Genomic DNA, 17,785 nt, shown 5'->3' on the forward strand with positions numbered 1-17,785 from the left:
ATGGGGTGAATTCTAATAATTCAGTTTCATCTGATGCATTCAGATAATTGTTTTTGCTAAATGAAGCTCCTGTGTCATCAAAGTTTGGAATCCTTTGAAAACAATCAGATAATTGGACATTTTTATTTAAAATTATTCTAGCGATGTTTTTTAAATGTTTTATTGATATTCAAATTTCCAAATATGACTGTCACCACACAACATGTGTTGGTTTTCCACATCAATCCCGCGGGGTAAAGGGAATATATCAAATTTAAAAGAATACTCCAGAGACATGACCTCAGTGTCATCGGAAGACGGCACAGCTACGCTCCCCACTTGCATGGGGATTAAGAAGTACACTGCTGCCCAGTAAAAAAAAAAAAAAAAAAAAAAAAGGGGCGAATTCTAATAATTCAGTTTCATCTGATGCATTCAGATAATTGTTTTTGCTAAATGAAGCTCCTGTGCCATCAAAGTTTGGAATCCTTTGAAAACAATCAGATAATTGGACATTTTTATTTAAAATTATTCTAGCGATGTTTTTAAAATGTTTTATTGATATTCAAATTTCCAAATATGACTGTCACCACGCAACATGTGTTGGTTTTCCACATCAATCCCGCGGGGTAAAGGGAATATATCAAATTTAAAAGAATACTCCAGAGACATGACCTCAGTGTCATCGGAAGACGGCACAGCTACGCTCCCCACTTGCATGGGGAGCCCCTGGAGGCCCCTTGATCCCCCCCCCCCCCCCCCCCCCCCCCCCCCCCCCCCCCACTTTGGGACCAATAGAGACGCTGCACCTGTATCCAGTGCGCCTGTCCCGCTCGGAAAAAAAGTTGGCAGCGCAATGGTTACGTTGCATGCGTCTCAAGGGCAAAGGAAGCGAGGAAACAGATCACAATAACACATGAAGACCGCTACCTTTCCAGACCTCTGCGTCTGAGAGCGGAGCTCCCTGCTGCTGTGCTGACTCCGCTGCAGCTGCACTACCATGTCAGCGGGGGACCACATTCTCGGTTTATTTATAAGGAGGGTGAAAAAACGAGAGGATGCGCCTGGAGAGGAAACGTCACATTTTCATTTGGAGAGACCGTGTGGCGAAACCGTGACCGAACCGGGGGACGGGATTTTGCGGCACTTTCCGTACGCACAACCGGTCAGAGCAGCGGATCTTTAACGGATAAACATCCCGTACCTGGATTGTGGGCTGTTTTCTTCTCCCCTCCTGTTTCATTTTTAAAACAAGCAGGATTTTATGATTACACCGCGTTTCAGCGGGAATCTGTGCGATCACGCCGTCACGCCACGCCACGCCGGCCGGAACCCCATTACCGGCTTCTGTGGACCAAGACCGACACTGCCCCACATTGTAATAACCCAACAATAACAATCATTTAAAAAGGGGGCATTGCCTTAAAGTTCATACAAGTTCCAGGGAAGAGGTCAGGGTTTGCAGCTGTGGTACCAAGGTTCTATATGAAATATCACAAGAAAGACATATTTAGACTGTTTTTATTTGTTCGGCTTTACTACGGACCGTATTTAAGACACTCTACTCTGAGGTAAATGAGTCTAGGTTTGAACTGACTTTTGCTAATGTTTATGTCCTCATTTATGCTCAAATGTTGCACAATAAAGTTAATATTCCAACACTGATGATGGCACCCTGGGAGCCCTTTCACATCGGGGAGACTGGGGAATGAGAGCGGGATATCTGCGTCTTTAACCGGATACAGAGGACAAGGAAGAAGGACAAGCCACTTTCTCTTTTTGGGTCGGTCCAAAAAAGACTTTTTGCGTGTCCCTTGGACTCATGCACGATGGGGATTATGCTTCAAGTTATTCTCGGAATGTTTCAATTCCTACTGCTAACCAGAATACCGTCGTCCCATGCCAAGGTATGTAGCCTATATGGACCATTTGACCTCAGTAGAGAGCGCGTGCGAGGTGGTCAGACCTCCACCAGGATGGGACTAAAGTGATTCATTTCAGCCTTACTGCTACTGTTTTAGCTATAGACATAAATCTGCTTTGGTTATTTTATTGTACAGATTTGTGGTTATACCCGAGGTCAATGACACCTGCCACCCAAAGTCTAGTGACGCAATAACGCACTGATAATTAAATGTAAAGTTGCAGTTTTAGCTACCACATATTGTTGTTTACTATCGTTTCGTTCAGTCATTATTTACTATATATAAAGGTAAATGTTTTCTAAATATGTTTGCACACTAATTCCCTTTAGATCAGAGATTTGCCATTCATGAGGACTGTTAATAAGTTGCCAGGTTGTGTAAAATCTTCCTCCAGCACTTGCTTTGTCCCTTTTGTTAGATATTTATTTATAAAAATTAAATTCAATAAATTAATTTAAAAAAGTACATGGGACGTCTGGAACAATTATCCTTGCATTAATGTTAACATTAAAAAAGTAGTTTGGTATTGATGGATAAATACTTCATATTTAGTTAGCTCAGATGATGCACTTTTTGTGTTGGATAAAGACTGAGGACATATTGAGCAGTCAAGTTTCCCCTGGCTTTGTGGAAACAAAGTATAAAAAGAACTTTTTTTGTTTTCAGATATAATGCTGTTAAAGCATCATACTGAATGCATTCACTAAAGAAACCCCCAAATCGCTCATATTAGCTCATTAATAGTTAGCAGCAAACAATAAACATAAATTAAATATTTATACATGTGCAATTAACTATTGGTTTGTTAATTTATGGATTATTTATCTCAAAGCAGCACATAAAAACCCATTCCATCCTTTTAGAGCTCAGAGACGGGTCGTCTTATCACCAGAACATATTAGGTAAAAAAAAGAAGCTTGAACTGGAGATATTTTTTCATTACCTAATTTATCATTAGAAATAAAAGCTGTTTAGCTATTAGATGAATGACCTCATCATTTTATGTTTGAATTACATCAGTATATTATGTTGATAAGTTTTGCTTTTGTTTGATTTTTGCAGAAGGTTATTTATTAATAAGAAATGTTTATCGATTGTACTAACGTGGTCCTCGATGTGATTTATGTGCACTTCTTCACAAATTCAAAGAGAGACCTGCGCTCTGTTTTCTTATTTATGTCTGGAGGCTTCTGTCAGGGACAGGCAGTGCTCTGAGGCGGTGTGGGATCCAGCTCTGTCTCTGAGCTGCTGCATACTGTATCTTTTAGTCATTCATCATGCTAGACAATACATGGCAGGCAGAAGTGTGCACCAGAAAGTCTCTTCTCCTTCACACCCGAAACTCTCTGCTTTCATGCTGTCTGATTCTTTGACAGCTTATTTGAAAAAGGGGTCATCCTTCTTCTCTTGTGGTGATGTGGTTCAGTGTGAGGGAGCTGATGTGCAGCTCAAGGGAAAGATCTTTTTCACACACACACACACACACACAAAGCACTCACATGGCCCATCTGCACAGTGTGCTCAGGGAGTGGCTGTTAGTTAGATGGGTTAGACTGTTGACAGATAGCGCTGCCAGTGCAGATGGCTCTGGGCTGGCACGCTGGAGTGTGTGTCTGTGTGTGTGCGTGCCAGATATGGCTGCCAATAGGAGTTAATCTTAGACTTGTCTCTAAGACTGATACAGAGAAGACACACTTGGTTTAGCTCTTACCGGTCACAAAATGGCTTCAGTCCCAGCGTAACTCAAAGTTGTTCAATCAATGAGCGCCAAACCAGTTTTTTTTTTTTTTGCAGATGTGTGTGTCTGTGTGTATGTAAGGGGGTGGAGCAGTTAAAAAGGGGGCAAGTGGACAAAGTCTACATTCCCTTACTAGTGGCCTTGGTCTTCATGCACAAATAGACTAAAACATGGAGTTATAAATCTATTTTCTCTTTCTGTGTCTCTTTCATTGTTGGAGAAAAAACTATTCAGATCCTTTATTTGTGTAAAAGCAACAACAGATTTAAAAATACACCCCATTTTTCCATAAATATTGCTGTAAATTGTAAATAAAAATACAGTGCAAAGATTTGCAGCGAATCAAAATGCTTTGTTTTATTTGTATAAGTTGAAAATAACAAATTTTTCAGCTGATATCATCATTATTTTCTACATAAACAGAAAAAAGTTTGGACAGGTGAAACACATGCACCTGGTAGAACAAGTTCCATTTAATTAGGTGTCGTAGTTATAGATTTGTCTAACTGCCCAAAATATAATGTCATAAAGCAAAATGTTAAATTATAATATAGTAATATACGTCAATAGGCTTTTTTCCCTCCTGTCATTGTGGAAACTGAGAGCTGTAACTATCTTCTCCTTCCCTGTGGAAACATATAGACTTTTGAGATGTCAAAATTGGAACAGATATGAAAATGTTAGGTACTGAAGTTTATGTGCTTTGGAATCACAATTTCAGCTGAATCTGCGCAGAAAAACATTTTTGTAAAATTGTTGAGCCTATATTGGAAAACTGCAGTATGGACCTGTTGGTGCTTCACATTTTGCTGTAAAATCAGGTTAAATTAAGTTAACTGGTGACAGGTTAGAGACATTAAAGCTTTACAAACTTAATTTAGAAGGTAAAACAGGCAAGAATTCGCTTTTTTAATTGGAAATAAACCAACTGGAAATAAAACCAATAGTGCGCTACAGCATGAGTTATAAAGAGATTAGCAGAACTGGTGCATGTGACATGACTCGGTTAATATGGAAAGTAAATGTTGAACAAAAGGTTTTGGGAGAACATATGCTACCATTATTCAGATGACATTGTTGTCAGAAAAAGCTTTGCATATTTTACCAGAACTGTTTTTAAATTGCATTGTGCGGGTGATACAACAGCATAGATCCTATGTTTACAGTTCAGCTGCTAAACTGGGCTGCCAGCTGACCAGACGTGCCACCATCTGAAAATGTTTGAGGCATCATGCATGAAAACAAGATGAAATAAACTGACGTCTGGAACTGTTGAGACATCTGTGAAATGTTTTCCTCATTTCACTAAACTACAGCATGTAGACTCCCCCCAGACATGTTGCATGATGATGTCACATGTTAGAGGTTTCCCTGCTGCAACGTATTGATTTGAGTCAGGTGTTGCAGCAAGGAAACTTCTAAGATCTGCAGGACTGGGGCCCTCGACGACAGAGTCCCCCCTGAGAAAACACAATACATAAAAATGAATCGAAATGAACTTTTTAAAAATATGTTCTTGGCATTAAAGTAATGTGTTGAAGTTTATTGTACCAACACCACCAAAAGTAAAAGGACTTTCTCTGCCTTGTGACTTTCTTCAGTTTAGTTTAGTTTAGTTTAGTTTAGTTTGACCATGTGTTTGTAAGGGTTTTCAATAATAAAGATTTGAGCACCATTTTAGTTTTGTTCAGTATATCCAAACCAAAACTGTTGCCCCTCCAAAGTGCCATAAATTGATTCTTTTTAAAGTAGTAACAGATTTCCTACATATTTACTGAAACAGTATAAAAAAAATAAAAAAAAACTTAAATTTTCTGTTTATTTGGTTACAAGCCAAAGAGATCAACAAGCATGGATTTTACATTTAATATAAATTTTTATCAACTTGCTACATGCGTTTTTTTTATTTTAGGCAAGCTGTCATACAATAAATGAATAAATAAACAATAATAACAATAGTTGTCCCTAAAAGACATTGAAGTAAAAATATAAAGTTGTAAGTGATGAAAAATCCCTTTCTGGGTGTAGATAGGCTGTGCCATATGACTAAACTACAAAAAACAAACAAAAAGAAAACCAAAGAAATGGTAGAAATGAGCTGGAAATGTGGGATTATATGAAAAGACAAAAATCTATTTAGACCAATCATTTTCTTAAAAAGTTATATTTATCTTGCACAGTCCTTCTAGAGGCAGACACTCACAGTGAGGCTCTGCACGTCCACTGAAAGTGTCTGAAATGGAGCAGGTTAGAGGCGTTTAGGCAAAGATACCTGATGTGATTGATTCAAATATCCTGCGGCTTCTGCAAAACATCATGGAGGTGGAGATTGGGTTGAAATTTAATCATGTGCACAGAAAATTTCACTTTAAATGGGTATGCAGGCCACACTAATGCAGGAAATATGTTGGGGCAAAAACCAAAATCAATCTTGATGTTTAATATGCTGTCACACCTACTCGAACCCTCTTGCAAGTTCATCTCAAAAGTTCAAAGTTTAGAGGCTTTGTTTTCTTTTTGCTATCTACCGCCAGGCTTTATTGGGCTTGTCATGTTTTGATCCTAGGTGTGAAATATTGTGGTGGTCATTAACGGGAAATACTTTGATGTTTTGCGCTGCTTCAGCAGGGTTTTACAACAGTGTCAAACAGGAGGTCATGCACACAAAATTCAGCCTTACTGCAGCCATATAATGGTCTACTTCAGAAATAAGCGCCAATTAGGGATCAATAACAGCTCGTAAATGAAATTCCTTTGCTTTGATTTCTGATGTGCAAACAAAGCAGATACACCAAGGCTTTGTTATGAGAGCAATATATTTGGGGTTTCTTAATGCACCAAATTGCTTATTTATTTACATTAATTTAATGTTTTTGTGTACTTCACAGATAAACTGTTGTAATATGTCCTATTTACTTTTAAAAAGTTGTATTGAATCTTAGGTTGATTTTAGTACATAGTATAGATAACTTTGGCACTGCAAAAAAAATAAATAAATCATAATAATAATTAGAATATCCTAAAGCACAAGGTTAACCTTTTGTAGCTTGCTAAAATAGAGCCACTTATCATACCTCTAAGTCACAAAACTGAACTCTTTATTCTTTCTCCAGCTTGCTCACTGGCGGCCTGCAGACACCCCCAAATCCAGGGAAGGCCGAGAAGGTATGGTCCAAATATTGCTTGTTCCTACAAAGACTCTGACTTCATGACTTCATGGCTTTTTATTTTCTTTTTTTTCAGCTTAATATCAAACCTTCCTTTTCTTGGTAAAATTATAGAAAAAGCTACCTTCCAACAATTAAACAACTTCCTGACATAAACTTACTATTTTAATGTCTACCAGTTTGGTGTTCAGCCACATCACAGCACTGAGACTGCTCTAGTTAAGGTCTTACATGGCATCCGCCTAAGCACAGATGCAGCAACGTTTCAGTTCTCATCCTTATGGATCTCAGACTTGCGTTTAAAACAGTTGACTATAACATCTTACTAGACCGACTGAAAAACAGGGTAAGACTCTTTGTCACTGCACCAAAAGGCAGGAACTACTTTGTGTCTATAGACAATATGCTCCGGAGTTCCCCAAAGCTCCATTTTGGAGCCATTGCTGTTTAGTATCTACATGCTCCCACTTGACGAAATGATGAAAAACAACATAATATGTCACCATAGTTACACTGATGTGAAACAAATCTACATACCGGTAACCATCTCCCCAGGATGATGCATTTGGATTGTTTTATAATCCAATCATATGATGCAATCCAATCAAATGCATGAATTAAATTAAAGACTAGATGTGCCAGAACTTCTTTCAGACAAAATTATTGAACTAAAGTAATCATTTTTGGATCCAAGAGAGAAAGATTGAAAATCTCAGTCTCAGTGTCAGACAGCCATGTTAAAAACAAATGACTAAGCCAGAAATTTTGAGTCCTGGACTCAGACCTAAAGTTCAGCAGTCACATTAAGACAGTTAAGAAGTCGGCTTTTTACCGCTTAAACAAGATTTGGAGGATTAAAAGGACTAATGTCTCAGTGAGATTTACAAAAACTTGTCCATGTATTTATCTTTATTAGACTACTGTAACACAGTCATTACAAGGCCACTTAAAATGTCCATCAGACAGCTGCAGTTCAGACTAAAAAGGTGCATATAACACCAGTCCTTACACCGGCTTTCTGTCTGTCAGGGAATTGATTTCAAAATCCTGTTGTTAATTAGCAGGGATAGTTTAGGGCCCAAACACATTCAGGATCGTCTGGTTTGTTCTGAACCACCAATCACATCCCTCAGGTTATCAGGGTCACGTTGACTTTGTATTCCGAGCTTTTAGTTTTTATGCTCTTCACATGTGGAACAAACTCACAGAAATATTTATAATTAAAGTAAAAAACTTTCTATTTCCCACTTTTTATTGAAATAATTGTTAATTCCTTCCACCGTAACTTTTATTTCAGGCATTTTATCTAGTCTATTTTATTTCTATTTGTTTATTTTTTTCTCTTTTTATTTACTTTCTTTTTTAAGTTTGTTTGTAATGCTTCCTGCACCCCTCTGCAATGCTTTTAATGTTTTTATGTAAAGCACTTTGAATTGCCTTGTACAGGAAATGTTCTTTACAAGTAAACTTGCCTTGGCTTGCCTTTATAGAGCCAAAACACTAAAAATAACCTTGCAATTTCTCAATTTACTTCATCCTGCAGTGAGACGGTGGTTGGAGGTATATTCACGCAGCGGCTGCGAGCCTCGGGAGACTCTGGTGGAAGTTTGGCGGGAGTTACCAGGGGAGATCCACCATCTCTTCATCCCATCCTGTGTGTCTGTGAAGCGATGTGGTGGCTGCTGTGCTGATGAGGCCTTGGAGTGCATGCCCTCACTCACGCACACACTTACCATGGAGGTATAACACACACACACACACACACACACAAATCCCTACATGCTTTTGTAAATGATAAATGTGGAATGAGTTTTGTTCTGCTCTGTGTGCAGCTGATGAGAACGTCCTTCATGAAGCATGAGCTTGTTGAGCTGTCCTTCATTGAGCACAGCCAGTGCGAGTGCAGGTAATAACGACACACTCTGTGTTTTTAAATGCATGCTGTACCTGCTGCTCATTAATTTTGCTGCACCTTTGCTCCTTATTTTTTCTGTATGCAGGTTAAAAGAACATTTCCAGCCAACACCAGCTACAAGGTAAACCCCACATTTTTTCCCTTTTTATTCATGGTTTTGAATCTTTTTGCTGTGGCTTCTTTCATCAGACTTTTCCCCTTTTTTGGCTTTTTTCTATGACACTATATCTTTTCATGGTTATCATCTCATATCCATATGGAGGATACACTTATAATTCTGATTTTGATTCTGATAAATAGATGACCTTTCTCAGAAAGCAGCACTTCCTAATTAAACCTAAGTAGCTGTAAGTCTCACTTGAGTTTAAAAAGGTCACACTTCTCAGGTTCTTGAAATGGAAACTATCATTTCCATATCAATCCATGAATTATGGGTATATCTACAATTAACACTGAGAAATTAAAACGATTTGGGGTTGTTTAACTTATGCTTTAAAGAATAAACACAGCAAAAAAGAAAAACATATGGTTAATGATTTAGGCTGTGCTGATGATGATTTATGTATATATTCACTATTTGCCTAAATGCGTTGTGTGTTTTCATGTTATTTCCAATCTGTTGTATGTTCCAGGACATCAAATATTGCAGTTTTTCAAGGCAGGGTGCAGCTTTCAGATGTGCAGATGGTGTCCCTTGTGACACACTTGAGGCTGCAGCATCTGACATGAGAGGAAAAGCTTCCTTATTAATGACCAGCATTTGGCATATTGGCACTGATGTGTTGATAGTTGCCCAATCTCACCAGAAAATGTGGAATGCATCAAATTTCTCACTTCTGGAAAAGACAACACTTTCAAAATGTTTGGTTGTAAATTGTGAGATGGTAATGTAACCTTGTTTTCTGTTGGGTAGTATTAACATGGAGTGAATCCGGGAGTTTAGATTTTTGTAATAGTGGTTTTTGTAGCATGTAAATCTAACCAGGTATATTAAATCTAACCTTTTGCCATACACATTTGACATCTAACTTAAACCATTCTCCACAGAGAGCAGAACAAAAATGTAAGGAATTGCAAGCAGAAAGAAGATTGAAAAGTGCAATGATGGTAGAAAACATTATAAGTCTTGAACCAGCAATCTTTTCCACAAAAGCATTAAACACACAAGGGTCCATGGATTGCCCCCACACTCTTTACTTTGAGTGTAAGATGTGGAAAGTGGAAACCATTATGTTGAAATAGATGTAACATGATGTTGTGCTGCTTAACTGAGAGTTAGACTGTCTGTTAAGCGAAAATGTTTTGTGATGTGCTACAAAGATGGTATTTTGGATTTTGTCATCGTGTCAGGTTGCTGATTGAGCTGCAAAACTTTAAATTGGGTGAGAGCTATTTTATCAGGTTTACCCCCCATTGCAATTTGGTTAGGCTGGGGCATGGCATATATTAGTTAAGATTATCAAGATATCTCATTATGACTTTGAATGTACTCGTTCACAAAGCTTACATTAATTTTAAACATTATGTTTTCTTCATTCCACTGTGTTAGGATGCTGTTGGAAAGCTGGCCTGTTGTCACCAACCACAGATCAGAAAAACCTCTTTCACCTTTAGTTGGACAATATATATTCTATATGCTCTGTGCATATGTGTGCAATGACCTTTATGGAGTTTGTTTCACAGCTACAGAATAACTTCTTAATGACCCTTTAGTTTAACGTTTTCTGAAGCCAACTCTAAAATCCCTTTAATACACTCAACAAAGTATATGAAAGCACAATGCTGCAAACTTGGTATCGATTGAGGGGACATTTTGGTTACATATTATAGCTTTGTAAGAGCTGGCTCACTGGGAACATACTTCAACATTATGTAACATCTCTGTTATGGTTTACTTATCTCAAGGTCAGCAGGATTTGAGAGTTTCATATTTGTTGTCAGTGGATAGAACTGTTACAGAATATGTTTATTGTTTATGAAAGTCTTCTGGCTGTGGACATACATATTATTGCTCAAAGTAAAGAAAACTTTCTGTCCTAATTGTTCAGACACATCTGCTGAGGTTTTAGAGAGTGACAGCTGAGCACTGTGAGGAAAAGTTTTCTCTTGGATCCTGGTGTTTGTTTGTGTGCCTCATACTAGCAGGTCCAGCCAGACAATCACACAATTGCATCTTTAATGTTTATGTCCCCCTACTTCCTGTTAGGATGGGGACATAAATACAGAATTCCAGTGCACGCTTGTATGTGTGTATGGAAAGTTAATACTTTAAGAAAAAGATCAATCATCTATATGACCGTGTTTGTTATTTTTCAAATGTTTTCAACATGTGCACAAATAATTTGTGTTGATTCAAATCATGTTTTCATGTGAGTGCATGTGACGATGTGTGTGAACCTCAATGAGTTAGCATCTGTGTGACTCTCCCAGCCTCCCATGGGACGGCCCGCATCCTGTTGTCACCATAGTGATGATATTATCTCCCCTGCCATGTGCTCTCTCACAGACTGATGGAGGACAGTCACGCATCCATAACAGTAAATTGGGGCTCCAATAACAACAACAGCAGCAGCTGTTAATAATGTCACGGTAAAGCTGGTAAACATGGTCTCCGTGGCTGGAGTTTAATATTAGATATTAGGATGAGCACAAAAGAGATGTGTTTAAGTCTATAAACTTGCTTATAACCAAACGACACACATTAAAATGAAATACGCTGTGCTCAAGAAAGATGTTTGTCTGCAAATTATGTTTTAAAAACCTTCAAAAACAGTTCTCACATGGACTGTAAATGTAAAAGGAATCTTGTGATTCAACGGACCATATTCTTCACAGTTGTAATTACTTGGAAGTGGTTTAATATTTCACACTGTAGGGTCTTACATGCTCAATATTGGTTTAGAAAATCTGGAAAATGACGTGAGATAAACCTTTAAGATAAATATGTGTAGAGGAGTGAAAAGCAAGATATTACTGTCATGTCTGAACTTACTGTTTCTAAGGATCGATTATGCTCAGTCTGAAGCTTGTCCCTCTGGAAGACTATTTCTTGTCTTCTTTCATTTGACTGACAGCAGTCATCATTTTTATAATGTAAGCACAGTCATATCTACGATACATTGTACAGCAATCAGCCCGAACATCATTGTGTCCAAGTCTCATGAAAGTTTTGCCAACTGTGTACTTTTATTGCCACTTGGGCAAACATGAATTACTTTTTTCTTTTAATCTTTGTAAAAACTTCCTTTACAACAAGTCTGTAGTGTTGCTCCACTCTTCACTGGACAGCTCCTACTCTCACTCACATTTACACTTTTTTCTATCCTCTGTTATGCATTTGGCCTCTTAGTAATCACCTTTCATTGATGGCAGTGGCATCAGTGGTGTCTGCCTCCCTATTCGATACATACCACAATCATCCCAAAGCATCTTAATAGTTTATTTCTTTTATTCATATGAACAAATGATTAATCTTAGTAATTTTTCTCTCCTGCCACTTGTTGGGGCAGTGCTTCAGAGGATTTCTGGTGGAGGTTGAGTCAAGCTAAGTGGCTTTGGTTTAGCTTCTTAAAAATGTTTCATCTAATCCAGAAGAATTTCTTCACTTCTGGTAGAGATAATGGGTGTGGGGCTGTGAAATCTCACACTCCTTCAGAACAGGAGAAGCTCTTCTGAATGAGAGTGAAATGTGTTCAAGAAACTAAATACTGTCTAGCTGACTTGACTCGATCTATGTTGGAAAACATGAACTGGATGAATGAGAAACTTTAAAAGACTCCAACAAATTGCATTAACGTTCAATATATGAGAGATTAATGTTCTGTGTGACCTTCTGAATAAATTGTCCACCTCAATGTGATGTCAACAGTCTTATCCTTCAGTACATGAAGCTTAAATTCTTAGTAAAAACATTTCTATGCAATGAAACCCAAATGATGTAGGCTACAGTTAAAATCTAAATGCAGTTTTTTTGGTGGTCTAAACACATGAAACTTAGCAGTTAACTTAACTATACGTATGATGGATAAAATGCCTTTTTGAATAAAGCATAAACTACTCTTCCCTTATGTCCTCTTGCACAGATATAGTTCATACATCTTAGATGGGAGTTAGACAGACTTTGCAGTGAATTCAAGCACTATTTTTATCCAGGTGCTGGTGACAAAAGGAGACCAAAAATGGGGCCTTTTGTTCTCAATTCTGGTTTTCAGTGCAGGTTTAGAGCAGGGCTACTTAATTTAGTCACACGAGGACTGCAATCCTGCATGTGTTCAATGTGTCCCTTCTGCAACACACCTGAGTCCAATCAAATGGATTCACCAGCCTAAAAGGTTCTGCACATTGACTCATTAATTTCAGTGTTGGAGCAGAAAAACATTGAAAATCTGCACAAGTGTGGGTCTCATCAGACTGAAATGAGAAGCCCTTGTTCAGAGTCTAAGTGTCCAGAGATGTGAATAAATCATTAATTTAAATTTCTTTTGAATCACATGCATCCATAGTCCATAATTTGAATGCTACAGAAACTGTGACACACAGGTGTGACCAGAACTGTTCCCTTTGGTGTTCCTACTCTGAAGCAACACTCAATATTCAGCCCAGATGGAAAACACTCCTATCCCTGTGCTCTGTGATCTCCAGTGACTGTGCTGCTAAATACCAGCACAGCAGATCAAGTCACACAGCCTTTTGTCATAAAGACCTGGGTTTACAGTCCCATATAAAACCTTCTTTTTTGCTGCTAGTTTCTCACTAAGTGAAGTGTTTCAAGTCATTTCTTAATCCCACGTGAAAAAATTTTGTTAGAGAAACTTTTTTTTTTTTTTTAAAGTTTTTTTTCTCTGTATGTCCAGACCTTGGACGAGCTGGCTTAAACTCTGAATTTCCCCTCGGGGATGAATAAAGTATCTTTGATTTGATTTGATTTAAAACAACCATTGCTTGAAATGCAGCCTCTCATAACCTTGTTTCTGACAGAGTAAAAAAAAAAAATATTTTCATATAAAAGGTTTAGATTCTAAATATTTCTCTGTTAATGGGTAACATTCAATCATTCAAATGTCTTAGCTGAGCTGCAGAAATCTCATACACATTTTTTGACTTTAAAAAAGCTAATCTGTACCTGTCAGTAGTAAAAATATTTAACTAAACATCTTTTAAACACTAAATCCCATTCATGCTTGCTAGTTGCCCAGAACAGTTAAACATACCACAAATTTCTTTTTACTTATTTTCATACTGAATTTAAATGTGTAACTAATGGGATTGAACACATTGTGTCAGAAAGACATTAAAAGTAACTTTAAGAAAATGTGAAAAAAGTTACAAAGTGAAATGAAGATAACGGATGGAGTAATGTTGCGATAATGTTGGAAATTTTTCACTCAACCATTTCCGATATATCATCAATTATTAGTGAGTCTACTTATTTATTTCCAGCAAATGAAAATATATGTACATTTAAATACATACATATGTACACATACATGTATATATATCTATACATACACGTATATACAAAAAGGAAATAAAAAGAAAAAATTAATAATAAAAACAGGAAAATATATTTTAAATTCAAAACTTAAAAAAAATTCAAAAACGCAAAAAAATAATTAAATATTTGCACATTTACAGACTTTAGTGGCTCAATAAGAGGATAATGCAGATTATCAAGGTCATCCAAAGATACATTGAAAAGTTAGTGGTTGCTGGGACACTTTATTATTCTTCCTTTTTTGTCACAGATATCAGAGCTGATAAAAACATGGTAGACATGAACTCCTGACCAAGTCTGATAACATTTTGTTTTTTGGCTATTCTCAGGCCCTATCTGAAGCCCGCGAAGAGGCACAAGAAGAAGCAGGGGAGGAAGTCCAAACAGAGGAAAACTGGAGACGTCAGCGTTACGTATGTTCAAAGTTAACTGCATGCATTATTTTTTCTAACTTAGAAGGTTTATATTGATGTTTGTTACGTTAGTATTTGCAAGTACTCTCAGGCGCAATGCGAATATTTGGATTAGAGAAAACTGGGTTATCTGGTCTACACTATTACTGAAGGACAATTTGTTTTACAGCCACAGCAACAGTCAAGGCCCCCCCCCCCTCAAACACACACCCACACATACACACACACAAACACACACAAGCTGTAATCCAATGCTGAACTGTCTTGTCACACCAATCAAATCAGCATTTAACCAGTAGCTGAATAATACTTGCCGTCATGGGGGCATGTGACAAATTCTCACCACAGTATCAAAAATATTCTTACTTGTACTATAAACACAAGGAGTCCTGAGTAGATAAAACATAGGATAAAAGATTTAGCGCTCTTTTCCCCACCAGTCTTTTTCATCCTCTTCCCCTTCACTTTGCTGTCAGTCATTTCCGGCCCCCAAGGGCCAGAGGTGGCTCTGTTTGGTTGTGATGTTCCTCAGCACCCATCCATCACCCAGTAAAGGCTTTATTCAGACTCTGGCAGGGGTGAAATCTGTGTAATTTGCTCCCAAATGCCACCTCCTCTGTCCATGCCAGCGGCAGGCGTGGTCACCGGGACGGGAACAAAGATGGCTTCTCTATGGCTCATTAAGTAACTCCATTAAAGCTGCTAGCCTCCTGGCAAAACTGAAGCAGAACCAGCCCCAGTTAATGGACCGACTGATGCAGGCAACTTTCTCAGACTTAGACTCAGAGAGCGAAAGTGCAAGGTGTCTAGAGGTGGAACTGAAGGCCTCAAAGGCAAGATAGCCATGGTAACAGACAGAGAGACAGACAGACAGAGAGAGGAGCTAGTTTGTCAGCAGCTTCAGAAACATTATCCCACATTAGTCACACATCTCCCACACACTGCATTGTGTGGGTTTGTCTTAGACTGGCAGCACACATGTTCAAACAAATCTTTCATTGAATCACTTTAGTCCAGACTGAAATATCTTAATAACTGTGGGACATGTTGTCATGTTGTTTGGGATTTATGGACAATGAAATTTTGAGTTAACTATAAATTTAATATTTTTCAGATAAAATTTTAATTATTCTTCGCAACAACAGCCCTTATAATAATGTAACATTCAATTTGCCCTTTTCAGTCCAATATCAGGTAAAACATTTCCAATAAATTTGTGGCCAAATACCAGTAAGGCCATTAACATTCCAATCAAACAGAGCTGTACTTTGTCTTTAGTGCTAAATGGGAAATGTTACATAATCTAAGCATCATGGCATCCTGGTCTCAACTATTTGCAGAATTGCAACAAATGCAAATAAATCAGTTTTACTTTAAAGAAATACATTTTTCAAGATACAGAAATAAACCCAGAAACCACTTTTTCTGCATATTTTAACATTATTACATTTTTTTAAAGCAAATACAACACTGCTGTTGTACACATGACCAATTTAACAACAAATCATGTTTTCATTTGGCAAAGATTCACTCAGGCTGTTTATCAAATGTTTCTAATACCAGAGACACTGAAAGTGTCAAAGATTGAAATAAATCAAAAGATTGTCAAAGTATTTTATAGCAAATGAAATGTCAGAAAAATTGGTTTAAAATGAATGTCTTATCTTTTCCATCAAGATTGATAATCTGCAGCACAAACCTGAAAATAGAAATGAGTGGGCTGTTTTTATCTACTTTAATTGTTTTAAACTGGGCCACTTCCAGTAAATACTCAATGAAAACTTTTCCACTAAAATCTGTAATAGGAAAATATTTCTTGAAATTCAAGTTTTATTTGTATCAAGGAAGAATGACTGAAACTACCAGAAGACACACAAAAGTTAAATGCAGAATATTGGGATTGTTTTGCTGAATGCATTGTTCTATAGTATATAGCTGCTCATCTGACTAGCCTTTTCACTACCAGTTAGGATATGAAATTTCCAGTAAACAATGTTGTTTTTGCTTCTCTTTTCCATTCAGAACCCATGCTCCTCCTCCTGCCATGTCTTCTCCTCCTCCTCTTCATCCAACATCTCCTCCTACCACTTTCTCTCCATCTCCTTCCCCAACTTCTCGATGCCGCCCCTGCAGAGGGAGGAAGTGGGCCCTGGATGCAACGTCATGTCAGTGCAGATGCATCGTGAGAGCTGAGAGCTGCAGCAGAAAAGGCCAAACACTTAATTCTCGCCGCTGCAAGTCAGTCTACACAAAAAAGCGATGATAAAACTTTACTGCTTGAATGTGAATTTATGGGTTTTTCTATATAAATGCAAATAAATCACAAAGACAGACATGAAAAAGTGGCTTTGACTTGGTATATTCAGCTAATTTAATTTTAGAAAAATGCAGTCAGTGAGCCATTTTGACCTCCAGAGCATTTTCCACATTTTCCCCCAATTACAGCCAAACCCAAATCAATTTATAAATATATTGCTTTAACATTTAGCCTTGAGTTATGTTGCTGTAGACTAGAACTTTTCGCCTACTCTCTGTCTGCTGTAGTTGCTGCACTTACTGCCAACCTGTGATTGATCCCTGTTCTGAGCATTACACTTGAATTTTGAACATTTATCCGTTTCTGGTGAAGTGCATTTATTATTATCATTGTTTCTTTAATTTTTTAAAAATCTTTGAATCCCTCAAAACTACCTTATGCACAGTTGTAGAAATCACCATTCATTTGAGAATCAGTTCTGTATCTGTCAAAAATTATTCCATACTAAAACATTCCTCTCCTTGTTCCTCATTGTTCCAGATGTGAAGCCATAAGGACCTGATGTATCCACCCACTTTTATTTCACCCCACCAACTCTCTTGATTCATCGCAGACTCTCATCATCAGTGCCATGGACAGTCCAGACGCTTTTACATCTGGTATCCCAAACTGAAGGAAATATTAGTAGAAGCACACACTAGAACCTATACTAGTGAAATCATTACCACTAAATGTGCTCCAGATATGCATGTGTACAAACATCTTTCCATTGTGTTGCTTCTCTTGCAAAACTCCATGTACATGTGTGTGCAATACTATGACATCACATGAGTGGAGGATGAAAGTGTCATGGCATGACAACTCTGAGAGACTTTGGAACAACTTCCGCAGGTGAAC

The 17,785-nt window shown here is 37.7% G+C and overlaps 1 protein-coding gene across 1 annotated transcript; it reads left to right on the forward strand.

Moving 5' to 3' along the window:
* Positions 1 to 1,808: 1,808 nt before the first annotated feature.
* On the forward strand, positions 1,809 to 17,532 carry vegfba (vascular endothelial growth factor Ba; the record flags this gene model as incomplete). Its single annotated transcript, XM_079250090.1, has 8 exons — positions 1,809 to 1,886; positions 6,756 to 6,807; positions 8,353 to 8,549; positions 8,642 to 8,715; positions 8,810 to 8,845; positions 14,548 to 14,631; positions 16,654 to 16,869; positions 17,429 to 17,532. The coding sequence occupies 8 exons, from the start codon at positions 1,809 to 1,811 to the stop codon at positions 17,448 to 17,450; spliced, it is 759 nt and encodes a 252-aa protein (XP_079106216.1). The 3' UTR covers positions 17,451 to 17,532.
* Between the last annotated feature and the right edge of the window lie 253 nt (positions 17,533 to 17,785).

Source organism: Telmatherina bonti, assembly GCF_933228915.1.
Source record: "Telmatherina bonti genome assembly, chromosome: 12".
Lineage (NCBI taxonomy): Eukaryota > Metazoa > Chordata > Actinopteri > Atheriniformes > Telmatherinidae > Telmatherina > Telmatherina bonti.